The sequence below is a fragment of the Ammodytes marinus genome (assembly GCF_949987685.1).
Source record: "Ammodytes marinus genome assembly, chromosome: 21".
In the NCBI taxonomy this organism is placed as follows: domain Eukaryota; kingdom Metazoa; phylum Chordata; class Actinopteri; order Uranoscopiformes; family Ammodytidae; genus Ammodytes; species Ammodytes marinus.
Genome location: NC_137225.1, coordinates 14,513,656 through 14,531,639, shown reverse-complemented (window position 1 = coordinate 14,531,639; position 17,984 = coordinate 14,513,656). Strand labels below are relative to the sequence as shown.

The window sequence follows — 17,984 nt, the reverse complement described above, 5'->3', positions numbered from 1 at the left end:
AGAGGAGGGTCAGGGTGCAGCAGGGTGTGTGGTTTGAGGCACCTAACTGGAGGGCACAACTGCCAACCAGCGCAGAGAGCCATTGCCCTGGATGGGAACACAAGCAAGCTGCAACCTCTATTATGTTCAGCTTTACACTCACAAAGCACATCTGCCTGTATAGCCAGCATAACAAACACTGAGATAAAGACTGCATGTGCTAAGGGAAACGGAAGGATACGTGAAAGAGCTGTTTTCTGCAAGGGGAATGAAGAAAAAACACATCACTCTCATGAAAGTAAAGATTAGTAGGGTGTTGAGGTGCGATATAAGTGTTGATGGCCATTAATCTGAAAATTGCACATCTTTTATGTGTCTGGCAGCTGTGTGTCTGAAAACTCCATAGTGGCCTTTTTGTTCCAGTCCCTTTGAACCCCTGGACATTTTTGACGTTCCTCCCATCCCGCCTCCCCCCAATAGCTTAACCATGATGAGAGTACTGTACAGGCTCATTTAAAGGGTCATTAGCGCTAATCCTCCAAAACAATGAGGAAGCAGAAACAATGTGCTCCCTAGTCCTCTGACTCCGTCCAGGAATAAAGACCTCTTGTCTGCTCCACAGACGTATAGAAAGACGCCTGTTCTACTTATATCACGCTAGATGACATAAATACATGACTCAATCCAAATGAAAGGGCTTTATGAAAATGACATGAAACATCTCACAGAGGGTTCTCAAGGAAGCAGTTGCAATATCAGAAGAGAGCTTCGGAAGCAGACCACATAATAACTTTCAGATACAAGCAGTTTTTGCTGAATATACTGTACAGTGTATGAGCCGCCTTTTCAGTTTGGGATACACGCAGCAATGTTTTAAAGCTGGATTTACTGGGTACCGTCACTGCTGCACATGTGCAAGTGTGCCTCGGGGGCAGGAACTCTGGATAAAACACACTTTTTTTTTAAGTGTGTGTACAAAACAAAAACGCTCAGGAGTGACTGTGTTTGAACACACTCATCTAATTCAGTTAATCTTATGCAGTTAATCCTGATGGCCAGCGATGATTAAAGCGGTATTTAAACTTTCCAATCTGGACAATTTAAGCACACTTGAACCTTTTTTTTAAATCTGGAGCAGTTTTGAGGTCATTTTCCTATACATATTAATAAAAAATATACAAGGTTTTTTTTTCACCATTTAATTATGCTTTTGTGCAGTTGATTTGTCTCCCATGAGAAATAAGAATGCATGTGTTTGAATACATTTCCCATGCAGATGGCAATACTCCAGATCAACACATACCATAGAAACACATCAATTGTGCACTAATAGCCCTCTTTGTGGCCACTGGACTTTGACATTATCCACTCTAATAGTTCACTCAGACTGAGGCTGTTTTTGGCACAACGACGCAAAGGCATGCAAGGAAGAAATGTCTGCTCAATATCCTGAATTGTAATTTAAATTTTTAAGTAAGTATATGCTGTTTTTTTGCCACAGGAAAACTTCTACAGTAGCATGGGTCTTCACACAGCTAGCATATCTAGCCCTGCTCTACAAACAGCAGCTGCTAATCTCCATACACTGCTCTTGTCCCACAGCTGGTCATTTCCTCTGGCAGTTTAAAGCTCCATATGTCACCTGCAAAAAAAGTCAGGTTACTTTGGATGGTACATAAATAAATAATTGTGCCGTTTTCCTTTTGATGAGAGGTGACTTTGAAATGGACAGCTGTCAAATGATCTCACGGGTAACGTTTTGGAAGTGTCGAGCTTGCTAGAAGTTCTTTTGGTCATAAATGAACTTCAGACGACCCCGGCAGAGGAAAGTGGATCAAATGAAATTGAGTTAGGATGAGAGGTAACCCACAAGACAAGTGGGAGGTCAACTCTCGGGCCGTGGCAGCAGCTGTGTCGTTTTTCCTGCGTAACTTCGTCCCTCGTCCCCTTACCCGTAATGCGCGGCACTTTATTAGCCCTGCCATCTCGGGAACGTTTGAGACAGTGTAGCCATTGATACCCCTATATAGCTAACCACATCAGCAACACAAGGTTTGTATCAGATTCCACAATGAGCAGCCTTGTTCGTTTTCTCACCTCTTTAAGACGTATGAAGAGCCTTTTGCTAGGAACCACTGGCATGTAAAATTTAAATTTGCGCTGGCTGCTAACATTACACTGGTCGGCTTGACTGGCTTACAGTTGATTTCAAGTCTTTCGCAGCTTGAGTTCTGCCTAGATTTGGGCTGCTTCTATTGTTTTTGGGAAGAGTTCCCATTCATGTAGGAGGATTTGGACCTTTACAGCAGGAGAATGTGTTTTTGTGGTAGAAAGCCGTGTGTGTGTGTCCTATGAGTTTGTGTGTCACCATATGTTTGTACAGTAGTTTTTGTTGTGTGTGTAATTCACTGTAAGGTTCTGTGCACTCTGCCATCCCGCACTGGAGGGGTGTTTGTCCAAACGGCGCCGGTGTTTGCACAGGGCTGTCACCATGACTGGGCCCGCTGGCCCCGAAACACCGCTCATCTGAGACACAGGACAGAGCAAAATGCTCTTAAGCTCTGGCCTGTTGCTCTGTTTATGTCAGGCAACAACTAACTAGAGGATAAACAGATAAACAAGTTCAGTGCAAGGACCAGAACATGACTCACATATTCACCCTTTTGGATGTGTTAGGTTAGGGGAGGATTTATAGCAGTGGTATCTTATGTTGGGCCATCTGTTTAGCATGTCAATGAGAGCAAGTATTCGCAGCCCTAGGCATTCATTTCATATGTTTGTGTGCGCCTGTATGTGTAGTCGTTGGACAAATACACATGATATAGAGCGTAAGGGCTGATACGGCTTAGTGTTCTCATTATGCTGCGCCAGCTTGTCAGTCTTTCCATCATACTCTGTCATCATCTACATCTACACTCATCCGAACATGTGAAGTCACACGTCACAACAATGATTGAATATTTCACCCTTTAAACATTTAGATACATAAACACACACTTAGTTTAGATGATGGCTTCTACTCTTTGCCAATTGGCCCTTTGGCGGAGTCACCCAGTGGGGTTTGACTAGGCTCAGGTGTCACAGTCTTGCCACTTGTTTTCAGGCCATTAATTCAGAATAGCGAGCAGTATGGTGCCACTCAGTGGGATTGCTGTCCATAAGGCATGTTTTTTCACAGGCAATGATTTTCGCACTTACAGTGACAGAGTTCACCTCACAGCTACAAGCCAATTTTTCATATTTATATATATTATTATTATTTAAATGTGTTTCAAAGCTACCTGCTACTTTTAATCATCTTTTCATATTTTGTCCGTCTAGTAGGGTTATGGTATATTTTGGGTGTGGGTATAATAATCGGCACTACAATATCCATCTTCTCCTGAAGTTGGGGGGAGCTTAGGCTTAGCGCTATTATACATTTTCCAGTGATCTCTGGCATTTAGGCAAAAGGATTTGCAGTCTTTTGTACGAGCAACCATGACATTGTAAGTGAGCAAAAAGGCTGCCGAGCGCTACGTTGAACCAGTGGTAATCTGTGATTGGCGACAGTGGCCGTGGGGTTAATGTAGCGGAACCTTCTCTCTCTCTCTCCGCCTCTCCGAGCCCCCTAACCCCCCTCCCCCCTGGTGTGGTCCCGTCCTCCCCACAGGCCCTCTGTCACGCTTGACTCACCAGGGGGTTGACTTTTGAGTGACAGGTGGAAGGTGGGCCGCGATTGGCCGACACGGGAGAGTAGGCTGTGGGCTGTGGGTTGTTTGAGTGCAGGCGGCCAATGGCACAGTCTCGGCACAGTTTTCCCGAACAACAGCTCCCCAGTAATGATAGAGAGTTTCCGTGAGTGTGTGTGTGTTATCTGATACAGGAGGAAAAAAGTGCTTTGGATAAACTGAGAAAAGACCAAACAAAATGAGACTTTTGGCAACCTTTTGAGGTGAGATCAGTGTTTCTAGACCTTTCGCTATACTCTTTTGTTGTTTCAAATGTTTTTATGGGTTGCTGTGATTTAAAGTTTTTTTTAAGATCAGGAGAGCTTTTTAGGGGAAAGTATTGATGGGATTTCAGTCAGGATGCAACATATGTTGGAACTGTTGGCTAACTTTTCCTTTATTGACCATCGAGGGCTAAAATGTGACATCATTATTTTTGGCTTCTCTGTTTATGGGTAAACCTTTGTGTTTGAGGAAGTTTTGTGACCAGATGCACACCATTTCCCTGCAGTAAACATGCTTAAAAGGTCCTCGATGGAATCTAGGCTTTTTTTCTGACTGTCTTTCTGAGAATATAAGGCAAATCTCTACGCAACTAATTCAATATTTCCCTTGCCTTTTTTTCTCCTATTTTTTTGGTCCTAAATTTTCTCCATGTGTTTTTTTCTTTCTTCATTCTGTCTCTTCACAGTCGACCAGAGCTGACCGGGTGTGAGTCAGTGAGTGAGTGAGTGAGTGAGTGGCCTTGCTGGACTTGGTCTCCCTCCCTTCACCTCTCCCAGTAAATCCAGCCATCTCCCCATCCCATCTTGTCTTGTTGGGGCACCATGCTGGTGCAGTGGCTGGCCTGGATGGCTCTGCTGTCTCTGGACTGGGCTCCAGGCAGCTGGGCCTTCACCACCACCAGGGCTCAAGGCCTGCGGGGTCGCATCCAGAGAGACCGCAGGAACATCCGGCCCAACATTATCCTCATCATAACAGACGACCAGGACGTTGAGTTGGGTGAGTTGTTTGGCACACTGCTGCTGCCTGCCCTTTCTGGAATTCTATGGGTTTCTATTCAAATTTCATAAAAAAGATCTTAGAATGTTTCTTTATATACATTTCTGTCTTTTTTTCTCTTTACACTCTCTTAATCAATTTCTTTGTCTTTGTTGGGAATTTGCATAATGATTTACGTGGTCCTTCTCCACACATGAAATATTAAGTAGAGGCCATAACCCAGAGCCGAATGGCCATCTGGTCTGTTAATGACTGAATTGTAATTTTTTGGCTCTCAGTGAAGTCAGTAAGAAAAAGGTCAAGTGATCTGAATTGACAGAGCTGTGTTTATGCATGTGAAAAATCCACTTAATACATTTTTCTTTGAGAAAAAAACATGTTTTCATAGTACTAACAATGCATGATAGGACATTATGATTTCAATGAAACAATAGCACTCAGCCGCACTGACCTGCATCCCTCTTCCTCCAGGTTCTCTACAGGTGATGAATAAAACCCGTAAGATCATGGAAGACGGAGGCACGTCTTTCACCAACGCCTTCGTCAGCACGCCCATGTGCTGCCCGTCACGCTCCTCCATGTTGACGGGCAAGTACGTCCACAACCACAACACCTACACCAACAACGAGAACTGCTCCTCCCCTTCATGGCAAGCTCAGCACGAGCCACGCTCCTTCGCTGTCTACCTCAACAACACTGGCTACAGGACAGGTTGGTGACCAAAGACATGCACTTCCATATATGTGTCCTTTTTTCTATATAAAACACTCAGCATTTAGGGTCCGCTGAATGTCTACCAAATACCTATAAGGTGCAGCGCTGGTGATGTTCTCCTAATGTTGAATATGGTTGGGTGGCATTTTTTCTTAGCTTATGATTTGATTTAAGCTTATGATGATTTGGGTACCATGTCACTTTTCGCTGATGTTCTTTCAATCACCAAGTAGCTCCTCCTAGTCCTCCCCTCTATGTTCACTCAATGCCTTGTAAGCCAGACTCCACTCACTGCCCTAGTGCCTGGATGTCTGCTGTGAGAAATGCAAACACGGGCGGGCGTGCCAGGTAGCTGTCATGTCCCATCAGACAGTGTCTGTGTGAGTGATGGGCAGGCGTTGGACTGGGCAGCTCGGTGGGGTCCTGTGGGCTGCAGCCACGGCCTGCGGTTTTTCGAGCTGATGCGTTAGTCTGCAATTAGCCGTCTCTGGGACAGGCTGGCTCTCTGCCCAGCCTATCCGAGAATGCTATGCAGTGAAGCCAGGGAGAAAAAAAAAGAAAGAGTTCCACGCCACATGCTCTCACACACACAGATAAAGTCAACCACACGCACATCATTGATTTGAACAGATTTCCACAGGTAGGCAATAAAAAAAGAAGCAATAAAAAAAGAAAACATGCATTTATGAGCCACGACTGCATATTTATTGAAACCCTCCTTTGACTCTCCTTCTTTCTTCTTGCAGCCTTCTTCGGCAAGTACCTCAATGAGTACAACGGCAGCTACATCCCACCTGGGTGGCGCGAATGGCTTGGTTTAGTGAAAAACTCCCGATTCTATAATTACACCGTCTGTCGGAATGGTTACAAGGAGAAACACGGTGCCGATTATGCAAAGGTATGTGTTGCCATAATTTCTTCAAAAGGGACCGTTTACCTCAATCAATCATTTGTTTTTTCCCCCTTTATGAACTTATAGACTTGGCCCTGATAAATTGCAGGTTCCACTCCACTTATAAACACAGACAGGGAAGCGCTTCACTTATCACGGGGTTGTGATCCAGGCCGACAGGAATTTTCATGGGAGAATTAAAGGGGAATGAGCTGACTTGACGTGGCGTCTCCTCTTCCTACAGCATCCTTTTATTATGACGCACCTTACCTCAACGTTTAGACACTATAAAATGGAAGCATATTTATGTGAAGCCAACGTTGCCTGTGCTAAATACCACCCTTCTTCACTTTGTTTTTGTCTCTATTTCTGTCTGTCTGCCTCTTTTCCACTCCTTTTTGTCTCACTAAAGATTTTTTTTTGCAGAATGATTTTGTGCTATAATTCCACATTTAAAAGAAAATTTTCCCTATTTTACCACCGTCAGACTGTTATGATGGAACACCCTGTTTACACTGTCTTTTTTTGCGGCTCCGGATGGCATCGTCGTCCATCAATCTTGCCCAAATGTTTTTGTAAGAGCTGTCAGTTTGTTTTCGCAGCTCCGTGCCAATATCATCCAGCCCAGGTAGCGTTAGTCCAGGGTACGTGAGGAATCCATGAGAAGAGGGTTTGCATTTTGGAGACATGTCCAAGTTTTTTCGAAATGTCCTGCCCTTAAAGAGATGGGCAAACAAATGTTTTTCGGACCGCTATTCCCCTCTGCCAACTTGGGCCGAGGTGTAAAGTTACCCACAAGCTCAGGCCCGAGGTGTTTACATGACATGGGGCATGGTCAGCAGATTGTGGTCTATAAACCAAATGGACACACTACTTGCTATTTGCTGCCAAAAAATCATTTACCTGCGACCACTGCGGACAAACACACAACTCCTCTCTCTGGATTCACACAGGGTGAGAAGAAGGTCACGGTTAGTCCACACAGAATACACAGCTGGCACCACCTAGTCATTGTTATTAGATGAGGCACTTTCCCCCAGTGATTTCACTACATTTTGTTTTCCGTCCGCAGGAGGATGAGTTCATTGAGGTGAAGGCCTTTTGTCAAAGAGCTTTTGTGTCAGATTTAGTTTGAGAAAACGATCCATACTATTTTTGTCATAAAGACACAAAAGTAGCGTGCACTGCAAACCCAAATGTGACACTTTATCAATGCTAGAGGAAGACAATAATTAACTCAAGTTCAAAGTCCCCAATGGCCTGCTGCATTGACAGTCAAACCATGTAGGTTGTTTGTAAAGTGTCAGAATCTCAATTAAAGATGGATGATAGAGTGACTGGGTTTGTATTATAACGTGACTGCCCCTTAGACTTCACCGTCTGCAAAGGCTTCTGGGAAAAGTGATCCTCTTCACCTCCCTGACCGTTTTATAGCAGTTGACCAGGCATTCCCCATGACACTGTCACTTCCTTTTGACCTGCGAGAGACCCCGTCAGGTTTTGAAGAGCTGGGTAACAGAGCAAACAAGTATGGCAATGCTTTGCCATGTGCACACAATCACCAGCCTCAACCGGGCACATGCAGATGCCAGGCCCTTAAAGCTGGCCATGGCTATACAGCCTAATAATAGAGACAGGAAGAATCAGCCAAACCCACTTCTGACAGTTCAGGGAAATCACCCATTTACCCTTTCATTCCGAACCTGGCACTCCCTTTCCGCATGTTTTATGCCAGACAGCGGCATGCAAAAACTGCAGGTAGAATGGTTAATCTGCTGTTGGAAACTTGGCAAACGCTATTATATTTTAGTTAGAAGGTGTGGCCTACTGTACATAAAACATTTTTTTTAAAGTGACTCCATGACGCCTGGAATAAAGGTTTGTCTCGCCCCCGTGGGTAGTATGATGTGATAATTTCACATTCCCAGAGTCTAAGCTCTTAAGAATTAGGTACAGTTTTCATTCATTCGGTGCATTCTTTGCCCATGCCACTAAAATGTGAAAAACAGAGCTCTCAGCGTCTTTGTGGCCTTGTATCTTTCCCATCTCCTGTATAGAAATCATCACTCACTCCAGCACATTTCTCAAGCAGTGCCTGAGGCTTTGTATCTTTTGAGGTTATTGTATCTGATTTCTGTTGCTCCATTATCTATCCAGAGTTAATCACAGAGAGGGAGAGGAAACGTGTGTGTGTGTGTGTGTGTGTGTGTGTGTGTGTGTGTGTGTGTGTGTGTGTGTGTGTGTGTGTGTGTGTGTGTGTGTGTGTGTGTGTGTGTGTGTGTGTGTGTGTGTGTGTGTGTGTGTGTGTGTGTGTGTGTGTGTGTGTGTGTGTGTGTGTGTGTGTGTGTGTGTGTGTGTGTGTGTGTGTGTGTGTGTGTGTGTAAAGAGAAATGGGGATAAAAATTAAATGAGAGAGAGAGAGAGAGAATGGATAGCCCAGAGAGGAGCTGGAGGGGTGGGAGCTGTCATAACAACATACCATTTCAGAGCGCCAGGCTCCTCTCACCATCAAGTGGTGTCACATTCAATAGTGCAGAGATTCACTGATGAGGCAACAGCCCATATACTGTATACACACACACACGCACACTCACATTAACACACACACACTCAGACCCAAGAGCACACTCACATTAACACACACACACAGAGGCAAGCTGCCAGCTGTTGACTCGACAGATTGGTAGTGTAGTGTACTCAATGGCCCCAGTTCATATCCCCACTGGCCCCTCTGCATTTATTTGAAAACGACTGGACGAGGGGGGGAAAGCAACATGTCATGGTGATTAGACTGGAGTTGTATCAAAGCCTGTGTTGTTTCCCTCTAATTCCACCTTCTCTTTTAGCTTTTTCCAGATACGATTTCATCTCCTGCAGCACCTCATAATCCCTATTTATTTATCCCGGTATTTGCTCTCTTTTTCTGGCCAGGACTATTTCACAGACCTGATCACCAACGACAGCATCAACTATTTCCGCATGTCCAAGCGCATGTACCCGCACCGTCCCGTGATGATGGTCATCAGTCACGCCGCTCCCCACGGCCCAGAAGACTCGGCTCCACAGTACGCTGAGCACTTCCCAAACGCTTCGCAGCACATGTAAGTCACATGAAGACTTTCACACCCACTCATCAAGGTTCCTACATAGGACTTTTGTATGGTAATGCAAAATGCATGTCCGGGGCCTATATCTGGAGTTCATATACACACATGCTTTCCAACAGCCTCCTCCGTCTTCTTCTTCTGCTGTATGGCGTCTCTTTCTCGTTAACATCCAATTTGAGTTTTTTTACGATTTAGTTTTACCCAATGTTATTGCAGTGCTCACGCCCCTCTATCCCCACTTGATGACAGGTTGCTTAGGAGCTGCTCGGGCCAAGCGTGAAATCAAAATGATTTATCATCCAAGAATAGCCCGGGCACATACCATTAAGAAGATCAGTGATGGCTTCTTTTTTTTCTTTTTTTTTACGGAGCACTGCTTCTCATGCCAAGCCCACATTGGCCTCCCACAACTCTCATCGCTGGGCTGAGGCAGCACTTCAAGACTCCGGGTCGTTCCATGGCAACATGCCCTGTCGTCTATTAGTGGGCCCTCCAGCAGGCTCCAAGGGTGCACTATTCCACTGGGCAGAGGGGGGTGGGGTATGGGGATGGTGTTTTAGAGAAGGAGACATAGGGTCCAAGGCTTCAATGCTGCCATTTCTTTTTGAATATTTCTCTTAAAGCCCCTGTAAACCCAAATACACAAAATCCTTCCAACTATTTAGTTTGGGGTGTTAGTTACGTGATAGTAAGCATCTGAAAAGAGTTAGGCATATGTATCAATCCAAATTAAAGATATTGTCATTAAGGTTCGATAAACTTTACAGTAATTTGGTTTAGATGAGGCGTGCTATGCTCTGGTTCTTATGACACAGTAAGTCATTTCAACCAATCATGGCAATCCTCTGCCCGAACGTTGGAGACCGTTTGATACACCCACAGAGTTCTGTTAAACAGTCTCTAGGCAGTAAAAAAGCAGGTTTTTTAACCCATAGAAGGAAACGTAGGGTTCAAGGCTGCAATGCAATTTCTTATTAATATTGCGCTTTCTCCTACTTCCTTCCTCTCACTCACTATCAACTTAACATTCCCCACAGTCTGTTTGCTCTCTCGCTCTATCTGCACATCTCTGTTAGTGCCTGTCTCTCTGTTTATCTCTCTTTCCGTGTCTCCCAGTGTCTTGTCCCACTTTCTCGTCCCTAGCTGCGATCCCTCCCTCCCTCCCTCCTCCCTCCCTCCCTCCCTCCCTCCCTCCCTCCCTCCCTCCCTCCCTCCCTCTCTCCCCTCATGCCAAACTTCCTGATCCTGTCCATATCAATCACTAGTTTCTCCCTGCAGGCTCTTGGGACGAGAGGAATGCATTGTGCGCTTTGGAACACCCTTTGTGACATTATTAATTTATTTTTAGCCTCCGGGCGGCGAAAGGGGGCTGGAGCAGGGGGCCCAGGGGTGACTGAAGGGGTTGCCCGAGCAAATGTGGGTGTGTGGGTGCAGTTTGTGTGGAATATGTGACGCGGTTACCGCGGCAGCACAGGTGGTTGATATGGGTGGGTGTTTGTTTATTTATGTGTTTGTTGACGACGCACTTCCTTAACAGCTGTGGAATTGTCTTTATTTTCACTGGCAGATGTTGTGGAAGAAATTCCTTTTTTAGGATATGATCTTGACACTATTTCACTTGTAAGTCGAAGCAGTTGGAAATTCTCTATGAGAAGCCGGGAAGCCCCTGGTAAGGTCATCCTCTAATGGAAAAGATACTAGTGAAAATCTTGTCAGGTCTGCCACTTTGGGAATCGGTGTACCTCAAATTTGCAATGTGCAGAGTTGGAAAGAGACAGCGTGGCAGTGAAGGAGGAGCCGCCTCATGAATCAAACGAGCGTCTGTGCTCTTGACAGCAACAATAGCAGGGGAGGGTTTGATGTTAATGCCATTAACATTCCTTACTGAAGGTGTTTTAACCCTGTCTCTTGGATGTAAGTAGAGCTCCTGACTTTAATTTAAACACTATAGATGTGGGAGCAGTTTCTCAATGGCATGTCTCTCTATAGCTGCGAGTGAATGGAAGTTATTTTTGTCATAGCCCGACACATTGCCCCAGGGGAAAGTCCCTTATCCTCATGTGGGATGTGTCTTTGTCAAGTTTTGTAAGGTCAGGAGGCATTGTGGGGTTAACAGCGGGCAGGCCGTGGGCTACTGTTATCCAAGGATAAGACTTGCATAGCACCACCTATATGGTGGCAGGTGTGACCTCCCCTCCTATGGACTGGCTTCATTCCACTGACCTCTGCATTCCTGGTCTCCCGGTGCCCAGGGACCCATACTTTGGTGGCCCATTGCCCAGAGACAGGTCCCTTTGTGGGGCTTATTAGACCGCCTGGCTAGGTGGGTGAAGAGTTCACTCTTCTTACAAAGCGGGCCTGAGGAGACAGCTCACTCAATCAGAGCAAAGCAGCTCCCATAGCAGGTCTTCATTAAGAATGTAATTCTTGATACTTTGTCCAGCCCACTGTTTATTCAGGGGGATAATCTGTTTTAAGATGGAATTATTCATTGTAGAAAGGAAATGATTAGTTATTGTGACATTGCATTACCGTACATATTCTCCTTGACTTCACGGCTAATGAACAGGTGAACAGCTTCTCTGGGCTATAACTCCACCAACATGACCGCTTCTCCCTCCCTCTTGCTCTTTATCCACGCTTGTTATTCCCCCCTCCGTTTCAAATGAGCGTGACTTATTGAGTTTTCGGTCCAGAAGTTGTTGCAAACTTGACTTTGGGGCCTATTATTTTCGTAAGCATGTGCCAACCCTCAAATGACTCGTCCGTGCCAAGAGCGCAGTGGAGCGAGCAGACTCTCGTCTCTGTGCGAGGGGAGGAGAGATGGACAGAGAGGGAGAGGTGTGGAAAAACAGCCAGGCTAACTAGCCGAGCATTAGGACGTCTCCCTCAACAAACAGAGCGGCTATTGATGCGTGTCAAAAACGCAGTGGACAACGGTGGCACCTGTTAGCGAGCAGTACGTAGTTTGCGAAAAGTAGCAGACAGGTGTGTTTTGGCATCTTAAACGACGTCTTGGTTAACTGCTACTTGCTGTGGTAACTCACATCGAGGAGGACATTCATAAAGACCTTCTATGCCACTTCATTGGGCATACAGTAAACAGTATGTATTTTCTATTGGTTCTAAATACAAGCATTCTTTTCCCCCTTGCTCCCTTCTTTGTGCCCTCACAGCACCCCCAGCTACAACTATGCCCCAAATATGGACAAACACTGGATCATGCAGTACACAGGCCCCATGAAACCCATCCACATGGAGTTCACCAACTTCCTCCATCGGAAGAGGCTGCAGACACTGCTCTCTGTGGATGACTCGGTGCAGAAGGTATGTGTTTTTAATAACCGGGGGAAGTGCGCTTTAGTCGTCTGTCTTCTCTTTTTTCTCACTTGTTCTTTTTTTCACGCCTCAGGTCTACGACATGCTAGAGGAAACGGGAGAGCTGGACAACACTTACATCATCTACACAGCAGACCATGGCTACCACATTGGTCAGTTTGGACTGGTCAAGGGCAAGTCCATGCCTTACGACTTTGACATCCGCGTGCCGTTCTTCCTGAGAGGCCCCAACATAGAGGCAGGGGCCGTGTAAGTTCAAACTAGTTATAAGAGTTTCTTTGCTCAAAAAACTTCATTGTCCCCACATTGTAAAAAGAAAATCAAGAATGAACTGTACTGTGTGTATCTTGATGTCCTTTCTTGATAAGTTTTGTCTTTGTTTGTCCAGACTCCTTGCTTTTGTTCATTAATATCACTGAATGTATTTGTCGTACAGAAACCCTCATCTGGTGCTGAACATTGACCTAGCTCCCACGATCCTGCACATTGCCGGGCTGGACACTCCTCCAGATATGGATGGAAAGTCCATCATGAAGCTGCTGGAACAGGACAGGACTGGCAACAGGTCTGTATGGATCCAAGCATGCCATGCCGTACAGTAATTACATCATTTTCATGAGATGTGCAATAGCCCTGTTTTATTTTATGCTATTATATTGAGCAATTTGCGCTTTGCTCCAGCTTAGCACAAAGTGGGTTCCGGGCAGTTTAATGGATTTTCCTTGGCTGTGGTTGGCTTTCACTGATGTTATTTCTTTTTTAAGTTTCCTGTGGAATTTGTTTGCAAGTCAAATCATTTGTTTCTCTGGCAAATCCACCGTGTACGGTCTATTATGAAAGCAAAAATCATTGTCCTTTACCAGGCGAGTGAAGAGTACACACACCTATTGTTGAACATGAATAAAATCACATACAAAAAAACACATTTCCAGAACATCGGAAAGAACTGGGATAATCAAATTATGGCTTCAAGGAACATTTACACCATTCCCTTTAAACCCACAAGGTCATGAGCTCATGATCAGCTCCCATTGTGTTGGCCGGCTGCATGCTTGACATGCTGTGACCGCCAGATAGTGTTTGCATAGGTCACATGAATTCTATAAACGTTTTATTTTTTTTTTTTTGTGTTTTTTCCAGATTCAAAACCAACCGGAAACCCAAAGTCTGGAGGGACACATTCCTGGTGGAGCGAGGGTAAGTCTGTATTCTCTATCCACACCACAGGCAACTCCGTGTCACTGCAGAGCATTGTGTGTCACACAAACCTGACAAGACATTTCTGTGAACCCTGAAAATGTGCGAGGCTCAAATGCACTACCCACTCTTCCAACCAACGCAGCCTGCCTCCCCTCCCGGTTACTTGCTATCTGACAGACATTTCCTGACCACAGTCGGCTTGGACGGCAACCATCGGTGGAAGAGGTTGAAATATTAACCGTTTTTTATTTTTTTGGTCAAAGCTTTAAGCAGCTTGCGAATGCAGTTCACGCAACAGGCTCTGACGCACATGTTAACCAGGTCATTTGATCGCTTACAACAAGACAAATAACAAGCAGAGCCTTTGTCTTCTGATGGGGCCCTTGCATTATATTGAACACAGGTTCGGAGCCGACCCTAAACCTGACTTTGCCCTGCTGCTCTCGCTCCGGCAGAGACAGACGGAAGATACATTACAATAACATGGTAGAGAGTAGACGTGCAAAATAAACAAAGGGCTAGCCAGGCTGAGGATGATGTTACCTGAGGAATGGCTTGAAGGCTCACACTAAATCCACTCACATGACATGTCACCAGCTTCCTCCACGGGGTGGAATGCAGCAATGATGCTGAATCACCCACCCCCTCCCTAAGACTGTTATCTTTGTTGTGCACGCAATCGCATACAGTACATGCTCCCATACAAACCCTGTTATTTCTTGATTCAACCTTTCCTCTGCTGCCAGCAATATGTTGCCGAAAACGGATGCCTGCAATGTGACAGCCGGCTTTTGTTCGCTTTAACATGTTAAGCTGTGGTAATGTGCAGGGGTGCGCTAACAGAAACCCGGCAACTTTGAGAGAAATAATCCCAATGGAACTTGTATTCACATGGTACAGGTGGCTAAGCAAAAAGAAGAAGAAAAAAAAAGGTTTTGAATTAAATAAATAGAGGAAAGACATTGGGAAACTGGTGCACTGGTTGAGGCCACATAGTGTTGGCAGCATGTATAATGATACTGTATATTACAGTATGTCATGTTCTCCCATACAGCTGCTGTTTTTCCCCCTACTATCATTTCCTCACAATCCCATTTTTTTTTCAAAATCATTGGCTTGGCCCCCTTGGTCTCCTTTCCACTAATTTGCCAGCGACTACGTCAACATCTGCGGCCATGAAAAAAAAAGAAAAGAAAAAAGAGTTTGAAAGAAGCACTGGTTAGCTCCACCGCTATTCCTTCTGGCGCATGCTCGTTGTGTGACTAAGAAGAACTAGCCAGTCTAACGGAAGCGCTGTGTATGAATTGAGTGTGACCTTTTGCTCTGTAGGGGTTTACGCTCTTTGAATCCGTTCCTCCCATTAATCCCACACTGTTTATCAAGGCTGTCTGCTCCTGCGCCTGTCTCTAAATGCTGAGATTAGCCTCTGCGCAGACCTCTCTCATTGCTTTACTCCGGCACAGATTCAGCAGCTAATGTGTGTTTTGCACAGAGCCATGTGATATGATTTTGAACGTCCTCACATGACCTCACAGTTCTAGTACCTCTCGCAGCCTTTTGAAACACTTTGACTGACAGCTGGGAGGGACCTTAAGTAGAGAATCGTATCATCTACGTAATGTAGCCATCAGGGAGAGAGCGACACCGACTAACAACTGTTCCGTTCTTTAATCACCCTTGGCTAAGAGAGCAAGAGACTACAGCCAAGCCACTGTGTGTGTGTGAACATTGGCTGTTTTCCCCCCTAGAGACTACGGGATCGGACAAGACAACGGCCTTACTCTTAAAGGGGGACAGGTTGTCGCCGCCATTCTGTCTGTGGGTCGCAAGCAGCCAGGGCCGTGTTGGCAAAAGGAGTTGGAGATGGAGAAGAGGGGTAGTGTGGTGATGGTGGTGGGGTTGGCATGGCCCTTTAAGCAGAGACTCCAGCCAGGCCTTGTGGTGGTAGGGAGGGGGGGGGGGGGGGGCTTGTCCTGGAGGGAGCTGAGAGACACTCGTGTGTGTGTGTGTGTGTGTGTGAGGCTGAGCTCGAGCTCCGTGCCCAAACGCTCTGGCTGGCACAACACTGACTGCTAAATAACTTAATCCGTTCACTGGCCATGACCATAAGAAAAGACACTACTACTGGACTGTGGACTGCCCATGACAGAAATACAGTTAAAAAAAACAACAGGAAACGCAATATTTAATTGAGCTCTCTTGAGGTTCAGTAACACTTTAAAAAGTTTCAAAGTATATTGACTAACTGAATAAGTCCTTTTTTTCTCTCTGTTTGCAGAAAGATCCTGAGAAAGAAGGAGGACTCGGTGAACACTCAGCACACCAACAGCCTTCCCAAGTACAAGAAGGTCAAAGAGACGTGCCAGCAGGCCGAATTCCAGACGCCCTGCGAACAGCCCGGACAGGTAAAGACATAAACACCTATTCCTGCAAAACCTCTCGAGTTCCTCTGATATCCACCCAGGAGAGTTTCTTTGCTTCTACTTTAGAACAGTAATGATTACCACTCTCGATGGACCTATGTTGAACTGTTCCACAGAGCCACAAGTGAAATAGTACATCATTTGGTTCATAATTGGACCCTTTCTCTTGCACTGTTTTTTGTGGTGCGTTCATTTGTCGGCACGTCCCTTTCATCTGTGCCTATTAATTTTCCTGGCAGACCGACCGGCCAAGCGCTACAGTATGCGGCCTTGGGAGCACACAGACCAGAACAATACAAATTGTTACAAGTTTCAGGTAGCGTTAAATGACGGGCAGAATTTTATAAAGGGGCTGACTAATGCAACCCAGATCCACTTTTATGGTCACATAAATGTGTGTATGTAACAATCAGCAATGGAAGACAGCAATGGAACTGTGTGTGTGTGTGCGCGTGTATGCTAGCGTGCTGTGTCTCGTGCGAGTGAAGTATGCTCGTGCACCTGTAATAGTGCACAGACGATGTGTCGAAATGTAATGTTTTCACAGCAGACATCATAATGTGTTGCCGCGTGGCGCGGACGTTAAGATTTGGTCATAAATGGCCCGTCTGGCGTGATTTAACATGGCCTCCCAGTGAGCAGTGTGAAAGCCAGTCCCCCAAATGGCACCTAAAACACAACAGTGACAAGTGCTTTATTTCATCTCTTCATTTTTGTCCTAATCTCTCTTTCTCTAGCTCTGATGTCTGTTAACATGCAGAGAAAAAGCACATTGTCAGATGGGGGAAAAAAGACCTGAAGCATTGTGCTGATTGAAATAGCTATAGGGATCTTCAACGTAGACTTTAAAAAACCTCAGTCTTGGATGTGATTAAGGTTAAAATGAATGATATTTTTGTTTTGTTATAAGCCTTAAAAGCGATTTGCCTTTTGAATTTGACCACATGCTTTGGTTCTCACAGAGCAGCACAGCCCTCTGTTTTCTTTGTCACAGTAGTGCTGTTGCGGTCCTTTGTAATCGGTCATGTGATAACAGTATGGGTTTTTTTTATTTATTGTGGGAATAACCAGATTAACTCACCAGGGATATAAAGGAAAAACCCTTGTAACCTTGTGTTTTTTGAGGGTACATGACATGTGTAGAGCCCCTTGCGGTATATATATTTGGGTCTTCAAATTTTACCACTCATCTTTCAGCATGCATGGTCACGGTCACGTTACTGCAAACGGTATACTGCTGCTGCTTTGCCTTTCTTTATAAGTACACACAGGAGGGGAAGGGAGGGGCTAGGGGGAAGAGGATAACAGGAGACAGAGATGCTTTTCAACCCGCAGTGACAACATGTCTCCCTCTGCGTCTTGTCTAATGGCTGATGTAACGGCTGTGTTGGGCCCGTAAAGCTCTCTGTCACTCTATCAACCTTTCCAAAAAAAAACGAAACCTGATCCTTCCGCCTTACGGCCCCCTCTTTTGTTTGGACCCTTGTTCCCACACTCGCCACTTGATTGTCCGCATCACCCTCCTCCGCAGATGTGTCTCTTCCATTTAGACAAAACCATAACTACTTGCTGCAATAATAAACTTCCACTTTTCGTCTCTGAGCGGGAATGGTTGTCA

General features: G+C 45.4%; 1 protein-coding gene across 2 annotated transcripts in view; it reads left to right on the top strand.

Annotated features, from left to right (window-relative positions):
- LOC307267839 (extracellular sulfatase Sulf-1-like) overlaps positions 1-17,984 on the top strand; it is a gene marked incomplete at its 3' end in the record, with an annotated part of 32,084 nt that overhangs the window by 9,238 nt on the left and 4,862 nt on the right. The window contains exons 2-10 of one of the 2 annotated variants that reach the window (XM_080050273.1): positions 4,381-4,691; positions 5,163-5,402; positions 6,152-6,303; positions 9,229-9,398; positions 12,581-12,731; positions 12,817-12,992; positions 13,180-13,308; positions 13,884-13,940; positions 16,222-16,348. In XM_080050273.1, coding sequence (XP_079906399.1) covers positions 4,517-4,691; positions 5,163-5,402; positions 6,152-6,303; positions 9,229-9,398; positions 12,581-12,731; positions 12,817-12,992; positions 13,180-13,308; positions 13,884-13,940; positions 16,222-16,348 — 1,377 coding nt within the window. In that variant the 5' untranslated portion in view covers positions 4,381-4,516. Of the gene's footprint in view, positions 1-4,380; positions 4,692-5,162; positions 5,403-6,151; positions 6,304-9,228; positions 9,399-12,580; positions 12,732-12,816; positions 12,993-13,179; positions 13,309-13,883; positions 13,945-16,221; positions 16,349-17,984 lie in introns of those variants that run through there. The other variant, XM_080050274.1, reaches the window with a different exon arrangement.